The sequence below is a fragment of the Podarcis bocagei genome (genome assembly GCF_964188305.1).
Source record: "Podarcis bocagei genome assembly, chromosome: 2".
NCBI lineage: Eukaryota > Metazoa > Chordata > Lepidosauria > Squamata > Lacertidae > Podarcis > Podarcis bocagei.
The window spans coordinates 97376651-97397564 of record NC_138126.1 but is presented as its reverse complement, the minus strand read 5'-3'; the positions used below and the strand labels follow the sequence as shown (position 1 = coordinate 97397564).

General features: G+C 44.0%; 1 protein-coding gene and 1 long non-coding RNA gene across 4 annotated transcripts; one reads left to right on the top strand and one right to left on the bottom strand.

Annotated features, from left to right (window-relative positions):
- Positions 1-450: 450 nt before the first annotated feature.
- LOC308581984 lies at positions 451-15824 on the top strand. Of its 2 annotated transcripts, none has more exons than XR_014005431.1 (3): positions 451-662; positions 14516-14698; positions 15477-15824. It is a non-coding gene; the product is annotated as an uncharacterized lncRNA (long non-coding RNA). The 2 variants fall into 2 exon arrangements; XR_014005432.1 differs by having other exon boundaries at positions 15000-15824.
- Positions 5557-20397, bottom strand: FOXJ1 (forkhead box J1). Of its 2 annotated transcripts, XM_081184777.1 has the most exons (4): positions 20366-20397; positions 19311-19488; positions 17304-17887; positions 5557-10098 (listed from the first exon to the last, which is right to left on the bottom strand). In XM_081184777.1, exons 3-4 carry the CDS (start codon positions 17823-17825, stop codon positions 9280-9282), a joined length of 1341 nt encoding a protein of 446 aa, XP_081040903.1. In that variant the 5' UTR covers positions 17826-17887; positions 19311-19488; positions 20366-20397; the 3' UTR covers positions 5557-9279. The 2 variants fall into 2 exon arrangements, with proteins under 2 accessions (XP_081040903.1, XP_081040902.1); XM_081184776.1 differs by lacking the exon at positions 20366-20397 and having other exon boundaries at positions 19311-19660.
- Positions 20398-20914: the final 517 nt, after the last annotated feature.

Below are 20914 nucleotides of genomic sequence, written 5' to 3'. Positions count from 1 at the left end.
CCGTTGTTCCCATCTACTCTCCCCGCTACCCCCGTTACAAACGCATCTTGTGGGCTGCTGTTGCAGCACACAAATGTTTGAAAGGGTGGACCCGACCCAACCCCTCACTGGTGGGGTGGAAAACCACTCAGAAATTTGTTTCGTTTTTAAAACTGGACAAAAGGTGGTGGTTTCTCTCTCTCCACCTCCCACCCCTTTCCTCCAAAGCCTCGTATGACGATGCGGCTTTTATTTCGCTCTCCCTCCTGGGGTCTGGCTGACACTTTGCCGCTGCAAGAATCGTAGGGGGGGTGGGTGGGTTTTTTTTTCCATCCGCTTCCACGTTTCCCTTTTATATTTTAAAGGGTTTCCATTTTGCAGGGGTGGGGGAGAAGCCGAAGAGAGTGGGCTGGAGGCGGGGGGGGGGTATCTTGCTTTTTTTTAAAAAAGGCGCTGCTTGGCACAGCTGTTTTTGACAACTGCCCGGGCTAAACAACAGGTAACTTGGGAGGCCTGCTGTCCCCCTGACAGACGGATTTGTACTTACTTAAAAGCCGTGGGGGTTGAGCTGGAGCAGCATTGCAGCTGTGGGGAGGTGGTTGACCCGCCGTCAGCCCCACTTTCCCTCCCCATTTAAACCTTCCGAAGCTCCTGGTGGCCCCATGGGAGCCAAAATCATACAGGTACCTGGATTTTCCCAACCCCAGCAACTTCAAGGTGATGGAGGGGGTTTTAAATAGTGAAAACAGAAGGTGGGGGGAGAAGGATGACCACACACAAACACAAGGCAATCACAGGTTTCTCTCTTGTAACTGGGTAGTTTGGGCTGCGTACAACAAGGAGAGTTGAAATGTCCTATTGTCGGGGAATTGATGTCCTTTCTACCTCAGTTGATGCCTTTTCTGCATCAGTAGATTTGCTATGGAGCCCCCTGCACAATGTCACACGTGGCCTCTTGGATGCTGGCAAGTAAGATACCCCAGCTGTGGTACATAATAGGAAATAAAACGAAAGGGATCTGAGCATCTCAGAATTCACTCAACGGTAGTGTGGTCCACCATTATTATTATTATTATTTTAATGATAGTTTGGAAGACTTTTGTTGCAATGCCTCATGGATACCAGTCTCATCTGGTGGGAGTGGGAATATTAAGAGTTGGAAGGGAGAGAAGTTGGGGGTACAGGCAGGTGGCAGGTAAATGGGTGAGGAGGGAGGAGATGCAGGGCCCTTTGCTCATGTACAACAGGAGTGGGGAACCCATTGGACTCCAGCTCCCATCATTCCCAGACAACATGGCTAATAGGATGGTGCAGAGATGGTGGGAACTGTAGTCCAGCAACGTCTGGAGGGCCACAAAAAGTTCGGCTAGATAGAGAGGTCAGATTGTTAGGAGTTGAGGCAGGCTGAATCCCTGTGCCCCCTTTTTAATTCTTGGATTATCTGAGCTAGCTTCCTGGTGAGGTGTTGGGACATTAAGCGGAACGAAGGAAGGGGCTCTGTGCGAGATGCCACACCTCCATGTAATAATGATTTTAAAGGTTTTGTGCTTCTCACTAGCTGCCAGTTTCCACTTTCCCTATGGCTGTACCAAAGGTGAAGGTTTCCTGAACCAATGCAACTTCTCTAACATATTCCCTAGAATATGAGACTGCTGAAACTTCCTTTTCAAAAAATACATGGATGCCTCCTATTTTGAAGCTGCCATACCCCAATGAAGCATGGCGACCCCTAAGCTCATAATTTTGACCTGGTCCCACCCTAAAACAACCCATTCACCGCATGGCTTGACCAGTGCGTGGCTGGCATTCTTTCCTGTACTGTTCCTCAAGTGCCTTTGTGCCACTCAAAGGTCATTAGTTCACCCTCCCTAACCTTTCATGTTTCCTTCCCCTCTCCTCTTTGCCTCCAACATCTTCACAGAAGCAATTGCTTCTGATCATAATTAGCCTCAAGTGGATTCATCTATTACTGTCTCCTTTGTGTGTGCTTCACTCCCGTGCTTTTCTCAGGGTACCTGGGCCATCTCTTCTCCACACCAGAGCTTTCTAGCTTGGAGTGAGCACAAGATAGTTTCCACTACAGAAATGGACTGAATTTTCTTCATTTCATCAAGTCCCACCCCCACGAGAAGGGGTGGGGATATTTTTCCAAATTAAAGGCCACATTTCCTTCTGTGCAGCCTTCCAGGAGCCACAGGCCAATGAGGTACCTGGCCAGAGGTAAAAGTGAGCAAAGGAACTAAATCTCGCCTCTGTACCATAAACTGCTTTCTACACACACACACACACACACACACACACACACACACACACACACACACTCTATCCTCATCCAGAGGGCATTAGCAGAGCTCAAGGACACATTCCAAAGCAGGGCAGTTGAGGGGGGTGGCTGAGAAGGGGGGTGCAGCTTGGGGAGAGGGGTGTGGAGGGCCACAGTCAGTCCCCAGGCCTGAGGTTCTCTACCCCTGCTCTAGAGTGTGAAGTGCTACCTCGGTCCCTTCTTTGTTCTGTCTGAAAAGAAAAGGATACTAATACACGATACTAATGTACCTTTTCAGCTATGCTAAATGTCTATATCTTGAACCAGTCCCATTTTGCAGGTAAACCTTTATTTGGAACCCCACGGTGCAAAAAGAAGGGGGGATGACTAAGAGCAGGAGCAAAGCACTTCTCTCTCTCTCTCTCTCTCTCTCTCTCTCTAACACACACATAAACACACACCCATGCTCTCCTATCCTCCTGAGTGTCTTTTCCTTGTCTTCACCCTGAGAGATCGCTCACTTGGTAGAGCATGAGACTGTTGGTCTCAGGGTTGTGAGTTCGAGCCCCACGTTGGGTAAAAGATTCTTGCATTGCAGGGAGTTGGACTAGATGGCCCTTGTGGTCCCTTCCAACTCTACACTTCTATGATTCCCAAAGCTGCTTTTTGTCCTGGGCTTGTTAAAGGGTCCGTCAGAGTATGTAACATGCTTCTGCCCGTGATATCTAATGTGATGCTAAAATATAGGGAGCAGCTCATCCTTACCAAAGCAGAGTTTCCAGGCAGCTGGTGGTGCCTGCAAATCCCACTTATAGTAGGGTCCTCTTGAGTTCAAGCTGGGCTGCCAAGGGAAAAAGAATCATTGGCTTTCCTGCTGTCAAAGTGACACCAGGTGATCAACAGGTGGTGGCTCCATCCGCCTGTTGAAGTGAACTTCAGGGGATGGGAAAATTCACCCTTGCCCTGAATCATTGAGGTCCAAAATGCTGCTCACTCCCTGTTTTTGGTCTTGCCTTCGGGTTGCCTAGTACGCCTGGGTCGCTCCTCTGCACTACTGTAGCTCTCTGTCCTTTTGCTGTCAGCTGCTTGTGGAATTACAGCTAAGGCTCCACAAAGGAAGTAGACATTGCAGAGGAGGTTGCCTTGCTGGGAGGATGTGCAGGGAAAGATAAGAAATGAGGTGCTGAGCATCATGTCTCCCTAGTAGAATTCTCACTGGTTATATAACATGGTTCAGGAAAGCCCTTTCCATAATCCCAGGTCTGGTTGCATTATGCATCATTGGTGCATCAAAATGTGAGTGGGAACTGCCCAAAGCCATTTCAGTCCCCAAAGTAGGCCTAAACTAGCTTGAAATGAATCCAGATGATCTGGGGAAGTGTCTGTAGCAAGCTCTGGCCATGTTTTATTGGCTGAATTTCAGTTTTTACAGTCTGGAGATGCAAATAATTGTGCTACAATTGTGCTAACTACTATAAAGTTGGCTTGACCTTTGTCTTTCATGGTTAATACAGTGGTACCTCAGGTTACAGACGCTTCAGCTTACAGACACTTCAGCTTACAGACTCCACTAACCCAGAAATAGTACCTCGGGTTAAGAACTTTGCTTCAGGATGAGACCAGAAATCGTGCTACAGCAGCACAGCAGCAGCGGGAGGCCCCGTTAGCTAAAGTGGTACCTCAGGTTAAGAACAGTTTCAGGTTAAGAACGGACCTCCAGAATGAATTAAGTTCTTAACCTGAGGTACCACTGTACTATATTAAGCTGAATAGGATCTGGAGCCATGGGGTGGGCAATGCCACTTTACAAGAGAGGGAAGTCTTGAAAGAGCCAGCTTTAAGGATTCACCCGGAAACTTCTTAGCACTATGTTGAATTATACCCAGTCCATCAGTAGTGCTAGAAAGCCCCAGTGTGGAAGCAGCCCATTTTCTCTGTTGCGGTTTCTATTAAAGCACTCGTGGAATTAACGTTTTGCATTGCTACAGAGAATTTATTTTTCAGAGCTTCTTGGCTGGAAGTTTAGCAAGTTTGACCATAACAGAGGCTTGGAAATAGTTTGTAGTGTGTGCATTTTGATAGCTCCCACCTTGTTTGTATAGCACAGCCTTTGCCAACCTTGTGGCTTCCAGATGTTTTTGGGCTACAACGCACATCAGCCATAGCCAGGAGCTGCTCAGAGCAGTGGTCTAAAACATCTGGAGGGCAGAAGCCAGATGCAGCAAATGAGTTTTGTGAGTAACTTTGTGTCATGTTCCTCCACCTAGATCCTGTGCAAGCAACAGGCGGGCCCAATGCTCCCAGTTTGACATAAGGGGGGGGAGCATAATTTGATTTTTATCTCTGGTAGGTTCACCAGGAGGCAAATTGGATTCCATTCTCTCACAACTTGCCCTTTTGTGCGCAGATGAGTAGTTGGTTCCGCCAGACACATTTGCCTTTCTTGTTAGAACTTCCATCTGCTGATTCTCCTCTAGACTTTGCTATGTTTTCTGAAGCCATTGATCTCTAGAATTACACTGTGCTCCTGAAGCTTCCTGTATAGAGACTGGGACCAGGCTTTCAGCAGTAGGCTGCCCAGAAATTCAAGCCAACTTCCATAGACCTAAACTGATCTGTACCTCTTGAGAAAAGCTTGAACAAATTTACTATTCTAAACGTGCAAGATGAACACGAATTTAAATACCTCCTGATACTGGTCATCCTGATACTGGTCATAGACTGCAATAAAGCAACTTTACTCATTAGGAGAACACTGAAATTAGATTTGCAGCAGTATTAGGTTTTTTTAAAAATAAGTTGAAGTAAAGTCACTGACTGCAACCAGAACCCATTGAAATCAAGGACAAAAATCTCATTGATTTGAATGCTGAATATTACATTTAGGTTGTGAATCTGAGAGTACATATTTACATATTTAGGTTTTTTCAAATATATATCTGTGCTTCAAATGCCAAATCCCAAAATACAAAGAGACATAACAAAAATCCATTGGATTTCTATTTAGTCCTATTGATTTTGGTGGAAGAGAGTTAAAGCGCAAACTTAATTCTTTCACTGAACAATAGGATTTTAAAATGCTGAACTCTGTATGCCTCGTGTCCATTGAAACGTGAATTCCAAATCTGAGTGCACTGAATTAAAGTTCCAAATTTTAAATTCAGCAAATCATTCCGTTTTTCCTCAATTACCGGTATTTGTTTCAAAACTGATGCTGAGCACCTGGTCCATTTTGCATGTAAGTCCCCATTCCTTTTAGTTCTGAAATATATACTCTTCCATAATTTAAAATAAGGGCTTTTCTTTTCCAGTAGTTACCCAAACTAATTTTTATTTTTCAATAAACAAGCAATAAGGAGAGAGAGAGAGAGAGAGACATGTACACATATCTACGGACATGATTAAGGTTTCTAATATTGTTTCCAACAGCAACAGTTCCTAGCTTGCTATTTTTCATTAATCTAAACACACTCCAAAGAAAATCTAGTATTTTAACTCACTGTAAATTAATAACATTTCCAACAGCAAAGGAGTGGATTAGAATCTGAATTGCTCATATTTCAGTTCCATGTCAGTGGTTCCCCTCTTCCCCCATTATATTTAGGTGATCCATATGGTTCCCAGATACAGTACTCTTCTACACTCCCACTACAAATCAAATAGAGGGCTGAATCCTGCTCAGCTCCAGGAAGCTCTGTTGATTTTTATTAGCAATATTAATACCAGCTGGTCCCAGAATATGAACATACTTTGCCTTCCATTACTTTGCTTTTTCAGGTACTCATATGCCTGTGACTTTTCCAGGTGTGTGTGTGTGTGTGTGTACCTCCAGAGTAGTCTTCTTACATTGACCTTTGGAGGCAATATATTTTAGACTAGAGATGGCCAGTTTGGGGGGCCATGTGCTTTATCACCCAAGTAATGAAGACTAGGCAGGTGGTGGCAGTTCATCTGTGAATGTCACAAGGCAGAACATTTTTACAACCCAGGAGGCGTGGCTCTGTTACCCTTTAGGAGTCTAGTACTTGGCAGGATGTAAGCTGTCCATGCTTGGGGGCAGTTTATTTTATCTGGGAATTTATGTCCTACATTCCTGCAGACGCTTCAAGGAATAAATGGTGTCTATCCCCATCCCAAATATGGGACTACCTTGGTGCTGCCCAGAACTCATAAACTCTTGATTACACAAAAAAATTGTATCAGAGGTTGGATGTGTAGTCCACAGGTTGCCCTTTCTAGACTGTGTGCACTCTGCATATCCCAAGATAAAAAAAATAAATTTGGGTCAAGTGCTTGGAAAATATAATGTGCAGCCGATGTGTATAGAAAGTGTGCAGCAACTCAGAACCAAATGCACATTTACTGCACATAAAAACAACCCAGGCCATTTGGAATGGCCTTCAGTCTTCTGCCTAAAGAGAGATTTAATGGCCTACCTTTGAGGGATGGTGTGAGGATGATTGCAAAGCACACTGAATACTAAAAATGCTAGGAAATAACAATGCTTCATTGCCGCATCTCTCCTTGCACACTAATGTGAGCACAGGACTAATATTGGGGGCAGAAAGCAAAGAGCTGTGCTTGGATTCTCTGCGGATTCATCTGTGTCCATGATGCGGGTTATGTTTTTTTTTAACTGTGAACAAAGAGAACGTAGCATGGGAAGCAGCCATCTCTAGGTGTCAAATTATTGTCCCTGGAAGTCTAGCTCTTTTGTTAAAATAAACTGGTGGGCGGGCAGAATACTCTGATGTGAACAGATGCGGTTCTAAAGAGGCATTTATCGCAGTTCATCATATTTGTCACACAGAAACAGAAAGCCTGCACTTTTCTCCCCAGGTTGTAGCCTTTCCCCACTTAAAAATCATTGGGGCAGACTGATTAAGGGGATGGAAACATTAACATTTCAAAACATAATGCACGTGGGTGTACATTATTCAGGAAGGTGCAGAGAAGTAAAGAAAAAAAGGATTGACGTTTGCTTGATGAACGTTCTGTTTGTTTCTGCGTCTGCTAAATGCAGACAGTAGAGCTTTACCATTCCAGAAAGGTAAATACCTATAAAATATCATGTTCCAGACAAGACTGCCAGGTTCCCAGGGGGAATCTCCATAACTATTGGGAATATGCAGAGTTTACTTGAATGCACATAAAGCTTAAGATGACTATTGGGTTAACATTAGCTGTGGGCTAAACACCTAGCTGGGTGGCAACTTCAGTTCTAGGATGGAAGCTAAATAAGAAGGCAGGGGGAAGCTTTCATTTGCAGTTTCTACCGCATATACAGCCTTTGGCCTGTAACCATCCACTTAAGGCTATGGGCACACGTACAGTTTGAAATACACAGGGCTTGTTATTCCATAGAGTGCTTTTGTACATAGCACTTTGCCATTGTACATAGCTTTGCACAGCAACGTTGCCTAAAGCGGGAGTTAGTCTCTGTGCTATCTGTACATACAGGTAGGAGGTTTAAGAAGCAGTGAACAGCGATGTTCTCTACTCCCCTCCATTCATGTAGTCTAGTCACACCCCCTAAGCGCTGGAATAAATGGTGCAACACCTCACCGCACTTGCACATGTGTAGTTCCTTCCTCACCTTGAAAAAAATGTGCATTTTTTAAATATGCAGCAGGATGTTGTCGGTATGTACGGCACCTCAAAAGTGCACTTTCATCCAGCACTGAATACAAATTATCACACAGTGTGTACCTACCATGAGTCTAGAGCCACTGATTAACATGCCCATTCGGAGTTTTGTTTTAAACTTTCTCTGGCTAGAGACTCAAATATACGGAGACATTAACTAAAGCAGAGGAATATTTTAGAAGTACCCACCCGGGATCGCTTGGCCAAAAGGAGAGGAAAATAATAGCCCTTCATTACTGATCAGTTGTGTTGGCAACTGATTTGTCAGAGTCTGTCTTTTAATCACACAGATGCCTTCATAGCTTCTGGCTAGGAAAGGGTACGGCACTTTGTTAGTTGTTCAAGACTTTAGAGGGCTTGCCTGCCATGACTTCAAATGTCTAGGCTTTACAGTATACACAGTCAAGATTGCAAAAATGTAAAGAATTTAAGATACAAAAATAAGTAAAAAGGACCGTCTAGAGAATGCCAGGCCCCCATTTGTGGATTTTTAAAAATCCTCTACTGGCAGGAATTCCCACTTGCATATTTTATTACATTTCCCCTCTGTATAACAAATGCTTGATACACTTCAATCTTAATTAACATTATTACAAACAATCCTCATTCCCCACCCCCGCTGTAAATACTCTACTGATTGTGCCCTGTAGCTAAAAATATAGGTTTTGTAATAGATATATAGATATATAGTAGGCTCTCTATTTTATAAGCCTGAAAGATCTTGCCTTGTTGATTCATTTCTGAAAATACAGATGTCGACATCTAAACTAGTCCTAGATAGACTGGTGGCTGAAATTCCTAGAATACAGATGGGAATTGTATTTGCCTGCTACTTAATTGTCCCGTTTTACCTATAAGAAATTTTCCCTGGGTAGAAACAATGCAAACACACTCACATGAAAGAGAGGGATGGAGGGAGAAGCAAATGGACAAAAGAAGGAAGAGGAAATTACAGAAATCACAGATCTAACATGTTCTTAGTAACCAGAAAAGGCCAGCTCTTCCATCCTATTCCATTATATTCAAATGTCATGCCCTCCCCTGCAAGGAAGATATGCCCTTTTCAATTCCCTCCACCCCTAAAGTAGAAAAATTCCATATTTCTTTAAAAGAACACAAAAATAAGTACTGTATTATTATTATTTTGTTGTCTTTTGGGGTACAGAGTTCCCCGTGTGTTGCTTTCAGATACATCCTGCCAAATTCTCCAGATCTTTCCCTCCCCACCCCCGACACCTCTGTGATCCACGTGGTCCCAAGAATGAAGATGTCTTGTTTGCTAGAGGATTCTACTGTTAGTGTAAAGTCCTGCAGCACTGGGCCAATCTTGTTCATACAGCAGGTCAACCTGGGATGATCTTGAGCCTTCCAGCCAGGGCTCTTGTCACTCATTAAAGACACCCAGCATTGCTCCAGTCATTCATTTCCGTCTGCAATGAAGGATCGTTGAGTTCAAAGAGCGGGTCTATGTTGACAGAACTCGAGAGGTAATCGTTTCTCCCTTCATCCCAGGGATGCTGGAGGAAAGAAGTGGCAATGAAGGTCTCGTCAAAGTCCAAGCTGTTCTGGTTGGATTCGGTTAGGATGTAATCCTGCCCGGCAGGGCACCACTCCTGTGGGCAGTCAATATGTCTTCCATGCACAGTCAAGTCTACATCCCTGGTTATTGGGCTGATAGGAGGAGTGATCTCCAGATCCTCGAAGGTGGAGAAGTCACCATTTAAGGTGGTGTCGAAGATAGCTTCCCAGTCAAAGTCACCTTTCAGAGACCCAAGCTCTGTCTGCTCTTCCTGAGTAAGCAGGGGGGAGCTGGAGAGACGGGCTGTCTTGCACATTCGCTTGGGGAGTGGCTGCTTGCGTTTATGGCTCATTTTCCCATCTGCCGGGTTCCAGTTCTGGTCGCCGGTGGCTTCTTCAAACTCTTTGAGCAGCTGCTGAGACTCCATGTTGATTTTCAGGATGCTGTTGTTTTTCCAAGATGCCACCGCCTGGTGAGCCAATGAACTGGAGCCAGCATCCTGCTGGAGTCTTCCGGTGAAAGCTGGGTGGATTTGCACGGGGGGCATCCTGCGCTTCTTGAACGCTCCGTTCATCAGCCTGTCTGCATACTGGGGGTCGATCTTCCAGAATCCACCTTTCCCTGGTTCGTCCTTCTCTCGTGGCACCTTGATGAAGCACTTGTTCAAGGACAGGTTGTGCCTAATGGAGTTCTGAAACCAGAATTAAACAAAATGGAGTTTTAATATAAGTAACTGCAAACATAAACCCACATTGAAGTGAATACAATGAAGGCGGCTGAATCAGCTGTAAGTGTGAAGGTCTTTTCAGCAAGATAGAAGGCTGAAGTGGCTTGCCACAGTGAAACTGAATCTGGAATAGAATGATGCTTAAATGAGCCACATGGCCAGGCATATTTCTACCGATAAATGTCCATCCTCGTTCCTATACAACTTTGAAATATATGGATTCATGCCTCAACTCCCATCACGATATTTTAACCATCATGATCAACCAAGAACGTCAGATCATGTCACATTAAATTCATACAAGAGCGACATGAACCAGAATATTTACTGGAAGTATTTTGTACGAACCTTCATTTGAGATGGCCTATGGATGCCAATGGCAAGTGTGGGGAGATGAGGGGTGTTAGTACCCTGTCTGCTTTTTCTAGTGCATGCATTGCATAGTGTTAGGGCACATTCAACACACATAACTTCCCAGAAAGAATCCTGGGAACTGCAGTTAAGGGTGCTGGGAATTGTAGCTCTGTAAGGGGGAAACTACAGTTCCTGGGACTTTTGGGGAAGCCGTGTGTTGGATGTACTTTAAATGTAGGGTATGGATCTGCCCTTAGTTTCAAGGTTTGATTCTGTTAAAATGTTCTAAGTTGCCCTGAGCTTTCAGGGAAAGATCTTATGCCATGTGTGTCTATATTACAAGTTTGAACGACTTTCAAAGTACACCCTGGCTTTCAAATTGCTGTTCTGTGCAGAAGTCTCTAATAAATAATTCTCAGCACTCTTGCAAAGCTACCATTTCCAAGGTGTTGTCAAGGAAGTCAAGAAGAGAGCTAAATGAGATTAAATCTGTTTAAATCTGTACTTAAAACTTTTCATAAATAATAATACTTAAAACGTAAAAAGGGTCTTGCATCTCCCTCATAGTACACAGACACTTGTTCTCTTATTGACACACCTTTTCTAGTCTGCTGCCCTCCTTCCGTCACTCCTTTAAATAACAAACATGCCAGCAGAAGTGGAGCCAAGACTGAGCCACCGAGAAACTAGAGTAATTAGGGGGAATCCCAAAATTTACAGAAGTACAAAACATCCTTAAAAACAACTGATGTGGTTAAAAAAGAGAGATGATACTCAGTAACCACAAAAAAATAGTTTCAGCTGGAAAAGAAAACCAGAAAACCATGGTGGAGTAGCCTGAAGACAGATATGGATGGATATACAAGATCCAGTCCAGTGCTGGCACGAGAGAAAAAATATGGATGGTGGAAGAGAAAGTGCAAAGAGAGTTTTGATGGAGGCATATGTGGAAGATTAAGAGGAAAATTGACCTCTGGAAATAAGGCACCTCAACAATCTCTGCAGGTGGAGGGCAAAGAAAGAGAAGTAATTTTTAAGCAACCACATGCCCAGCCTTGCTGTCCTTTAGTGATGCTTAAGGAAAGACATTTATATTCCCCCAAGCTCCAGCTCATTCAGAATTACTGGAGGGGGAGAACACCTTAATATAAGAAAAAGCTAATGCAGATGCCCTCCATTTATCCTGAGTGTCAGTCATCATAAGATCAAGTGTCTCCTTTAATATGCCAACAACAACAACAACACCCTGCCCATCTGGCTGGGTTTCCCCAGCCCCAGTTACAATGAATAGTTTCTTTCAATATTAGGTCTGAACCAGAACAGACTATAATGCAGTGAAATCGTGTAGTAGAAATAGCGCCTTTCCCGCTTCCATGGTGCTAGAAGAGACAGTTTCTGTTTCACTGGTTTTGGTCAGAAGTGTTCACAGCAACTTTCTGAACAGTGAGATGAAGATCACCATCTCACACCCTCAAAATCAGAGGAGAACAGACCTCCTCCCTCAATGTTCAGGAGACCAGAAAGGTAAGCCAGACATTTTATGACCCTCATAGTTGGGTTGTTTTTTAAAACCCATGCTAGCCAGAAAACTGATTTTGGCCTGGCTGATGTGTCACTTTAAAAACCTAGAGTTTAAAAATGAACATGCAAGGTACTTGAGGCACTGTTAACATCTCAGCTGCTTTGCTCTTCCTCTGTTCATGCCAGGCTGCTAGGATTATGTCTAAACCTGGGCTCATTTTTTTCTCTCCCTCCAAACAAACCATAAACTGTAAATTACCCAAGTTTGTTCTTGGCTTCTGGCTTCTGGCTTGCTTGCACAAAACAAGCAGTGAGCTCAGGTTCTTAAGTGTCACTAATCCAAACCATGGTTTCATTCCTGGCAGGAGTAGGGGAGGAATGAAGCAGTGGCGGTTTTTGCTCTGTGCACCAGCACACTGCAGGTTCGCCTTTTAAAGCACAGCTAAGCTTCAAATGATGTGTGAACCAACATGTATGATGCTCAAGGATTATCCCATAAACCACAGCTACCATGGTACACTATGGTGCTAAATATGACGACACTGTGAAAGAACCACTTCATTTGACAGAAATGGAAAAGGGGACACAACATAACTCCTCCCCCTTGCTCTGCACAATCACTGGCCTCCTTGGTATGGATTGCTTATATTTATACACACCCATGTGAGAAACACATTTGCGCACCCATGGAACATCCTTTGGTTGGAATGGACTTCATATGAAATCACCCTCTAAATCATCATAAAAAGGAAAAGAAAAATCAGAAAAGCTCTAGAAAAAAATAGCAACAAAGAGATAAATAAAAAGAAGGGGCATTTACTGTTCCCATAGAGCTACTCCTCAGAAGAATGAATGTGCGTGTCTGGAGTGATGTGCACAATCAGAAAGGAAACTCTGTTATTGGGTAAATAACACCCTCTTATAGAGCACAAAGCCAGGAGGGTGTTAAGAGATTGGATATGGTAAAGGATTGTGTGCAAGAGTTTTTCATTCTTTTTTTTTTCTTTTTAAAAAAATGTTGCCTGGATATCTTTATGCTTATTCATCCATAATCCGTATTGCCAAAGAGCAAAAGCAAGGCTTGAATGCCTGGAGGGCTAAATAATAATAAGAAGCTATTCCTCTAGGCTGAAACTCCCTGGGCATCTTGGCTCCTTTCCAAAGCACACAGCTCCCACAGGAATCTCTCCCCATCCCCCCACCCCCCTGCTTATGGGTGGCATGACATTTTGACTTTGTGTCTGCACTTACAGGAACTGGGGTTGACGAGGCGGGTGAGAACATGGGCACGATGGGAGAAAGGGGAAAGAAAGAAAGAAAGAAAGAAAGAAAGAAAGAAAGAAAGAAAGAAAGAAAGAAAGAAAGAAATTCCTGTGAACGCGCTGGTCTCCGATGAGTCAGAATTTACTGTTTAATGAAATTTTACAAGGGTCAGAGAATAACCCTCTCCCCTGCTAGAGTCAGTTTAAATCTGCTGGGCTTGCCTACAAGCTGATTATTACCCAGCTAGTTAGCATATTTATCATTCTTCCCTGCAAGGATCCATCAAACCACCTGCATCACGACAAAGAGGGAGTGAATACTGGGGTTTTGTTTTTTTTAAAGGGGGAAAGAAAGAACAGGAAAGTTTGCATCAACCACATCAATATGCAAGGGTTTTTCTTTCTTTCTGTTTGTACTTATTAATGCCCATGTTGTTGTTAATTCTGTAAAACATAAAATGTCCCAATCTCATAGGAAACCTAATGGATTTAGTTTTGGTCAATACCTTTATTAGGATTTAGGACCACTAGAATGTCAGAAAATAGTGAGCAAGCTTTTGAGTTCTCCAGAAGTCTTCATCAGGCTAGATGTTACTACTTGTTTTATGCATTGTGACCATGGTAGGAATCAGAAACATCCACTACACTGAGCAGCGTTATTGTGGTGACTGCAAGCAATAGTGTTTTGGCACATCAAGAGACCTGGTTGTGATACAGTCTAGTAGGAGGATTGGAAACAAGCTTAGCAGTGTGTAGTGGCAGCCTTTTGACAGGTGATGGAATGACAATAACACTGTACTATGTTATGTCATCACCACCATATCCAAACACCTAGAATCTAACTCATTCACTAATCACTTAGGATGGAGAGGAAACTCTTTGTTTCACCTTAAGCAGGGGTGCCAACTTCAATAAAATACTGGAGGGCCCAGATAAGCCCCACCCCTCGTAATTGATCACATGACACGGTGCACGCACACCATTTGAATGGCAATGCCCATCAACTTAGTGGGGGGATGGTCCCCTCAATTTTGGGTGTGTGTGAATTCCCTTCAACCCCTAGGAGTTAGCTCTTATGATCTTAAGAACGATGTGGCAAGGAACATCTCAAGAGGGTTTCCCTCAAGGATTCAACACTAAAACTACCCATGAATATCAAACTGTCACATCAATTGTCAGAAATGAATGACATGTACTCATCATTTTCCTTTGACTGAGATGATGATGCTTGTTATTATTTTTAGAAAACAGTGCTTCGAGAGCAGAAGGGAAAGTCCAAGGTATAGAATTAAGAGTGGATGCTTGAAATATGCTGACTTTTGGGTCTCCGTCTATTGGTGTGGGGCTACAGATTCACTGCTTGCCAGGACTATTTGAAGGACATAAAAAAATTACAAGCCATATAGGTGCAACAGTAATAGAGTCCAGTAAGTACCTTATAAAGACCTGGTGAACAAATTTTATTTGGATTTTCTGAAAGGCAAAACTTTCCCTCTTTTTTCCTACCCAAACTTTTACTTGTCCAGCCTAATATTTTTAAACCTCAAAGAGCCAAAGACACAAATGAGTCTACCACGTATCACAGACATTGAGAATTGAAGGAGATGGTGCTCAAGGACATTCTTCCTTACACTGTGGTGCTTGCTAGGGGAGGGAGAGAGCCTCAACATGCAATATTTCAATATTGTTGTTAACATGGTAACAAAAGTGAATTTATTCTCATTACAGGCCACAGCCTTCATTGCAGGCTGATGTCTTATGTCCAAGGCTGTTCAGCTGGTGGTCATGAGACTTTGGCTCTTCATATGCTGTTATTGGATTTCAACTCTCATTACCCTCAGCCAGCATGGCCACTGATCAAGGATGATGAGAATTGTAGTCTAGCAACATCTTGCAGGTTACTTACACCTCTCCAAGAGGATAGTGAAAAGTTATAATATTTCTGTCTTTGACCATTTGAGGCACTGTACACTTCTGATCCAATATCCCAGCCATTCTGCACTTAGATGCACCTCTTTCCTAATAACCTCTCTCAAATCTTTATTTTGCCTTCTTTCAAATGCTTCTCCACAGTCAATATTGGAAAGCATCAGGTCACGTGGAAAAGACACATCAATTTCTTTGGTTTCCTCCTCAATGGATCAAAGGGTGGGATTGGGGGGAAAGAAATTTATACCCCTGACTTTTTCTCCTCTTTCTCCCTAGAAGTGTGTGAAGCAGTTGCTTGTTTTAAATGCTCTCCAGGCATGACGCAAATCGGCCAAGTATCTCCTACTTGTGTGACCAACTAAATTTTGGATACGAGAAGTTAAGCTTCCAGATATTGAATATGGAATATAGTTCCATATTAAAAGAGCTGGTTTCCAAAGCCCTCCTAACAAGATTGTTCCCACTGAAATCTGGGGGGAAAACAGACATTTCAGGGTGGAGCATTAAGACTTACAGCAAAGTGCAAGGCTTCTTCTTGGGTATATTCAAAATAAAATTTATTTTTAAAAAAACAGGTATCCTGAGAGCATTTGTTGTGGCTATTTTTTCTACCTCGTTGTAACCAGAAATATAAACACTTGTGGGGAATAATCACATGTTATCTGCAATGAAGGATGGACTGGGGTTGACTGCCCCCTTCCCTCTCTAAATGGTTCCCCTGCCTCCCAGTTGTGCATTTAATTGACTCCAAATGCCCATTTATGACTGATTGGATTAGCAGCATTAAGCATCCAATGAAAGACTGGAGGAGAATCACCTCTAGGCAACGCAACCCGCCTCTTGGCTCCTACTCTTGCCATCTTTATTTTTCTTTCGCCCTCCACCTGTTTCCTTCTCTCTTCCCCTTCACTGCCCCTCTGTTGTTTTTCTGTACTTTCTATGGCACTTCCTTTACGCTTGTTGGAGCCTCAAAAAAAAAAAAAAAAAAAAAAAGGAGGAAAAAAAGGACATTCTCTCAATCATCCACAGTATTTGTTAGATAATTGCTACCTTCAAAAGGAGAAAATGCCTGTTTACATTGCTCTGCTTTCTCATTTACCACAACCTCTGTGTGCTACTAAGTGCTTATTCCAGGCAAAACACCTTGATAGGAAACATACCAAGCAACAGTAATTGCACTCTAGGGAGAAGGAAGCACAGAAAGGAGCTGCAGCATGAATACTACAAACACTTGGTCGCTTTCTATTGTCATAGGAGGTTGACAGGAGATCTGTTCCTCATCTTGTGGCAAGAGGGTCTTACAGCCACCTGACCACAGACATAGCTGGTTCTCCTGTAACGTGGCACAGCTGACAGTGATGGAACCTTACATTATGTATGTATGATGAAAGATGATCCAGGAAAAAGGGTGCTAGTGTCTAAATTTGCACACCCACCATACATTTAAAGCACATCACCACCACCACCCCTTATAATCTTGGGAACTGCAGTTTGTTATAGCTGCTGGGGATTGCAGTTCTGTTGGGGTAAGCTACAGTTCCCAGGATTTATTTGGGGTGTAAATGCTTTGAATGTGCTCAATAGGTATGGTGTGGGTCCAGCCCCGGGTTGCAAACCTAACTCTACTTAGCTGGGAGTAAGTCCCATCAAGTAAGTCCCTGGTGTGCTCTGGTCCAGGGCGTCATGAAGAGTCGGACATGACTAAATGACTAAACAACAACAAGTCCCATCAAATTCTATATGGACATGATTAGGACTGTGTTGTGTGTTAAGAATGTAGGGAGCTGTTTGCTGCTCTAAGCATGGCCATTTTTAAGGATTCTGGTCAAGTAGTTTAGATTTCCTTCATCAGCATATTAGGTGTACACAACACTTGCCTCACATGGAAATCATGAGAATTTAAATAGTGGTGAAACAGTTTCACTGTCACATAATGCAAGTCACAGAAGCATCAAGGCTGATTTGGGAGGATGGCTGGTCATGAACTGCAGTGGATAGCCAACAGAAAACATGGAGACAGTAGCAAGTGCGCTATAACCTCACCCACATGACTGGGTAGCCAAAATGCAGAGAGGTATGGGCTGTCCCATCCTAGGCACCTACCTGCCATGTGGGGTCTGCATGGCGGAAATAGCAGAAATTATCTGTAATCCATTTATAGATGTCTGAGAGGGTGATTTTGGTTTTCTTGCTTGCTTCCATCGCCATGCAGATGAGCGTGGCATAGGAGTAAGGAGGCTTTACATGGGGATTAGTCTTGTAATCTATGTCTTCCAATGGCTGGCCTTGCAGGTGTGCAGTCCTGGATGTGGAAGAGGAGATTGGCTTGCCAGGGGTATGGGGCATCCCCATGCAAGCCGGGTCACCAGCTAGAGGGGAACATGGTGCAGCAGAGCCAGGGATCTTGTGATAGCCGTGAGGATCTGTGCTGCAAGGGGAAGAGCTTGCCTTGCCCATGTTGGCGTTGATGATGGAGAATTCTTGAAGCCACTGTAGGCTGGTCAAGCTGTCGTCCAGGTTGCTTGAATCCGCCATGCTGCTTTCCTGGCCTTTCTCTTCTTCAGACTGCACGTTCAGCCAGCTGTCAGTCATGTCAGGGGAAGCCAAAACAGGCAAGTCCAACATTCAGGAATTGTGGGAGAGCAGGAAGGGGGAAGAAGGGGGAAGGGCAGGGGGGGGTGACAATCCTGCAACAATAACACGAAGAAGTTCAAAGCCCCTAACAAATAGGCGGCTCACAAACAAACACTTGAGCAGGTTGTTTTCTAGCCAGACACTCTAAAAGCACTGGAGCCAAATATACCCTTGAGGTAATCCCAGAGAATTGAGCCATCCCTGGGTGTAGGATCCCCTTCTCAAACCAGCCTACTTAACTAGCCTGCTTTATGCAGACCACAGCCTAAGATGGGTGGAATTCACCCAAATGCCCCTTTTTTTCTTTGGTGGCAAGATTTTTCACAAAACTGCCAAGAATCTAAGTAGCATTTGTTCCTATTGAAACACTTAAAACCCAGCTTAAAACAAGCAACTGAAATGAACATGATAGTATCTCCTTCTAGGTAAATAACAATTTCTTCAGCTTCATAAATGCTTCAGCTTACAAACCTGACAGTCCCTAACCCTTTTACAGATTCCATCTTAGTGATTTGAAGTAGCCTCTGTTTTAAATCTATCATTGATTCCTCACTCAATGCACAAAACCCATCAGTTTTTGTTTTTGTTTTCTTCAACATTAGAGGTATGAATACTGCCATAAAAATGGTTAAGATGGTGGGAGTTTCATGCCATTCCATAATGCCTAGAATTTCCAAGGCTATCTTGGGGATAAAAGTGATTCAATTTTTTAAAAAAAGGAAAATCTACCTCCAGCAACACAATCCATAAGTTGAAGCACTTTCATTAAGGCAAGTGGCACCCCAGTGCCAAACACAGTATGTGATGTATATCCCATTGATTTCAATGGAACCTACCTTCAGGTAATGGGCTTAGGGTTGCAAATTGCTCCCATTGATTCGGCAGGGAGCTAAATCGGTTTAAACCTGACTTCTTCGGCTCAGCTGGTTCATAGAGCAGAGGGTAAAATCACACCTAGGCTGCTCAAAGCTGTAATCCTGTACCCAGAGAGCAAGCCCCATTGACCTCAGTGGGGCTTAATGCCCAGTATATTATGCATAGGACTGGGCTGCTTTGAAATCCTATGAATCTTGTATGCCACATATGTAAGCATAACAAGAGGGCGTTTAGGTTGGAGAAACAGAAGAAGAGTGGCTGAGTACCTGTATTTAAGCTTTACTCCCCCTGAACTAGTACATGAAGATTCATGCCAACCATCTTCACATGAAAAACACAGAATTCAACCAAGCCCCCAAATGTATTATACAGAAGGCTCTTACCATGGATTATTTCTTCCCCTTTTAAATGAAAGTGTTGTTACATTTGCGTTGATGGATTCATGAGAGGGTCCCTCCGCATTCACGTCTGGCCAGAACCATAAAATAAAAAAAATGTGTGCTGGGGGGATTCCAGCCTCCCCAGGATAACGTGGGGGAGAAATAAAGCTGGCCTGCCCTCCCCGCCTTGTTAAGAAACAAATAATTCCGTTTATCTTACCTGTTCCTACGAAGGAATCCCACTACCGCCAAGTGTTTACTACTAAGCGCCGAATATTCAGTGGGGTGAAGTGTGTGGCGGTGGGGGCCGGGTAGGGAAATAGGGTAGATTTCTACTGCTCTCCCGTTGGATGAATTATTACGCCCCTCGCTGCCAGAGCCCTTTTATTCCGGAGCCGCTGTGATTTGTAAGCAACAGAATGACTGTCAATAAGTAGCTGCTCCGAAAGGCTTCTCTGGATGCTATGGAGACGCTCCGCCCCTATAAACAGCTTCTGCCCCTCTCATTGGTCCTCGGATCTCCATGGAGAGCGCAATCACTTGACAGGGTTTCTCTCTCTGCGGTTCTGCTACTTTGCACAAACTTTGTTTTGCCCCCCCATCCATCTCTCTCCCCTCCACATCGCGCCCCCCCTCCCACCTGCTTCATTTGCCACCAGTTAATTTTTAGTCACGGATCCTGGCTGCCGTGGTGGGGAAAGAGAAGCTTATGAAACCTTTAAAATGCTTTTAAATATCTGACGAAGCGCGATCGCACGCATTTATTTTTTTTAAAATAAAAAATAAACGACCCGGCGAGGGGGTGGGGGGGGTTTCTTTTCAAAAGCGCGTGCTTGTGTGTGCGCGCACCCCCCGTCGGCTGCTTTGCTTGTAAGGGTGGCTCGGTTGGTATGTGGCCACTGCGCACACAGAGGGGTGGGGGGTGGGCGCTTGGGAATTATTTGCTGTGAGTTTCATTAAGACAAATTAAAGTCCACTTGAAACAGCTCCCAGATGCCCATTATTCTTCGGGATACTAAAGGAAAGCTGGAGGTGTAGAGAGAAAGAGAGAGAGAGAGAGATCCCCTCTGCCAAGAACAAACAACCCAGCAACCAGAAAGATTCCAGGCCTTGGAAAGAAAGGGAACGATTTCAACCGCCTGCTCCTTCCTTTCACTGGGGCAATTTCCCCCCTCATCTCTTTAGCTTGGCATTGCTTTTGTCCACTCTGATCAGCAGGGCAGGGCAGTTGCTGACTCCCCCCCCCCTTCAACCCCCCAATCGACCAGGCATTACTTCTGCTTTGAAGTTATATTTGAGAGAAAACGATGAAGAGTCATTGCTTGCAGTTGGAGGGGTGCGGAGGAGGAGAGGGCATTCATGTGCAAAGGTCTTGGCTCTCCTTGAACCTTGGCCATGGCTGAATTAATAGTTAGCCTTTCATGATGCTAAGAAATTCCGGGGGCCAAATTGACCCCATGTGCAGTTTGGGCCCAGAGAAGGCAGCCGGCACGGCTTTTCCCCTCTGCTTACCTGCTTCAGTTCTGAGAAGTTTACCTTCTCCCCTTGACCTTTGTGTAACCCGAAGTAATTAGATGAAAGGGGATAGGGGGGGAAATATTGTGTGTGTAGGAGAACTGCAGACCCTGCATCAAAAAGGTTGCTGGATGTGCCCCCCTCTTTAATTAAGAGGCTACAGCCGCAGCCCTATATAATAGGATGCCCCCTCCCTTCTTTCAGAAAAAAGGGATGGTTGAAATGGATATTAGGTATTTATTACATGTTCATGCTGTTCTTCCTCCAAAGAGTCCATGTCTCTTTATTCTTACAAGCCTGTGAGGTAGG

Bases quoted from the DNA above. Each gene is read 5' to 3' on its own strand.
- FOXJ1 (XM_081184777.1), bottom strand. From the start codon at position 17,825: ATGTTGGACTTGCCTGTTTTGGCTTCCCCTGACATGACTGACAGCTGG. The intron at 10,099-17,303 runs GTAGGTGCCTAG...TTCTGGTTTCAG, and splicing joins ATGCAGACCCCACATGGCAG to AACTCCATTAGGCACAACCT.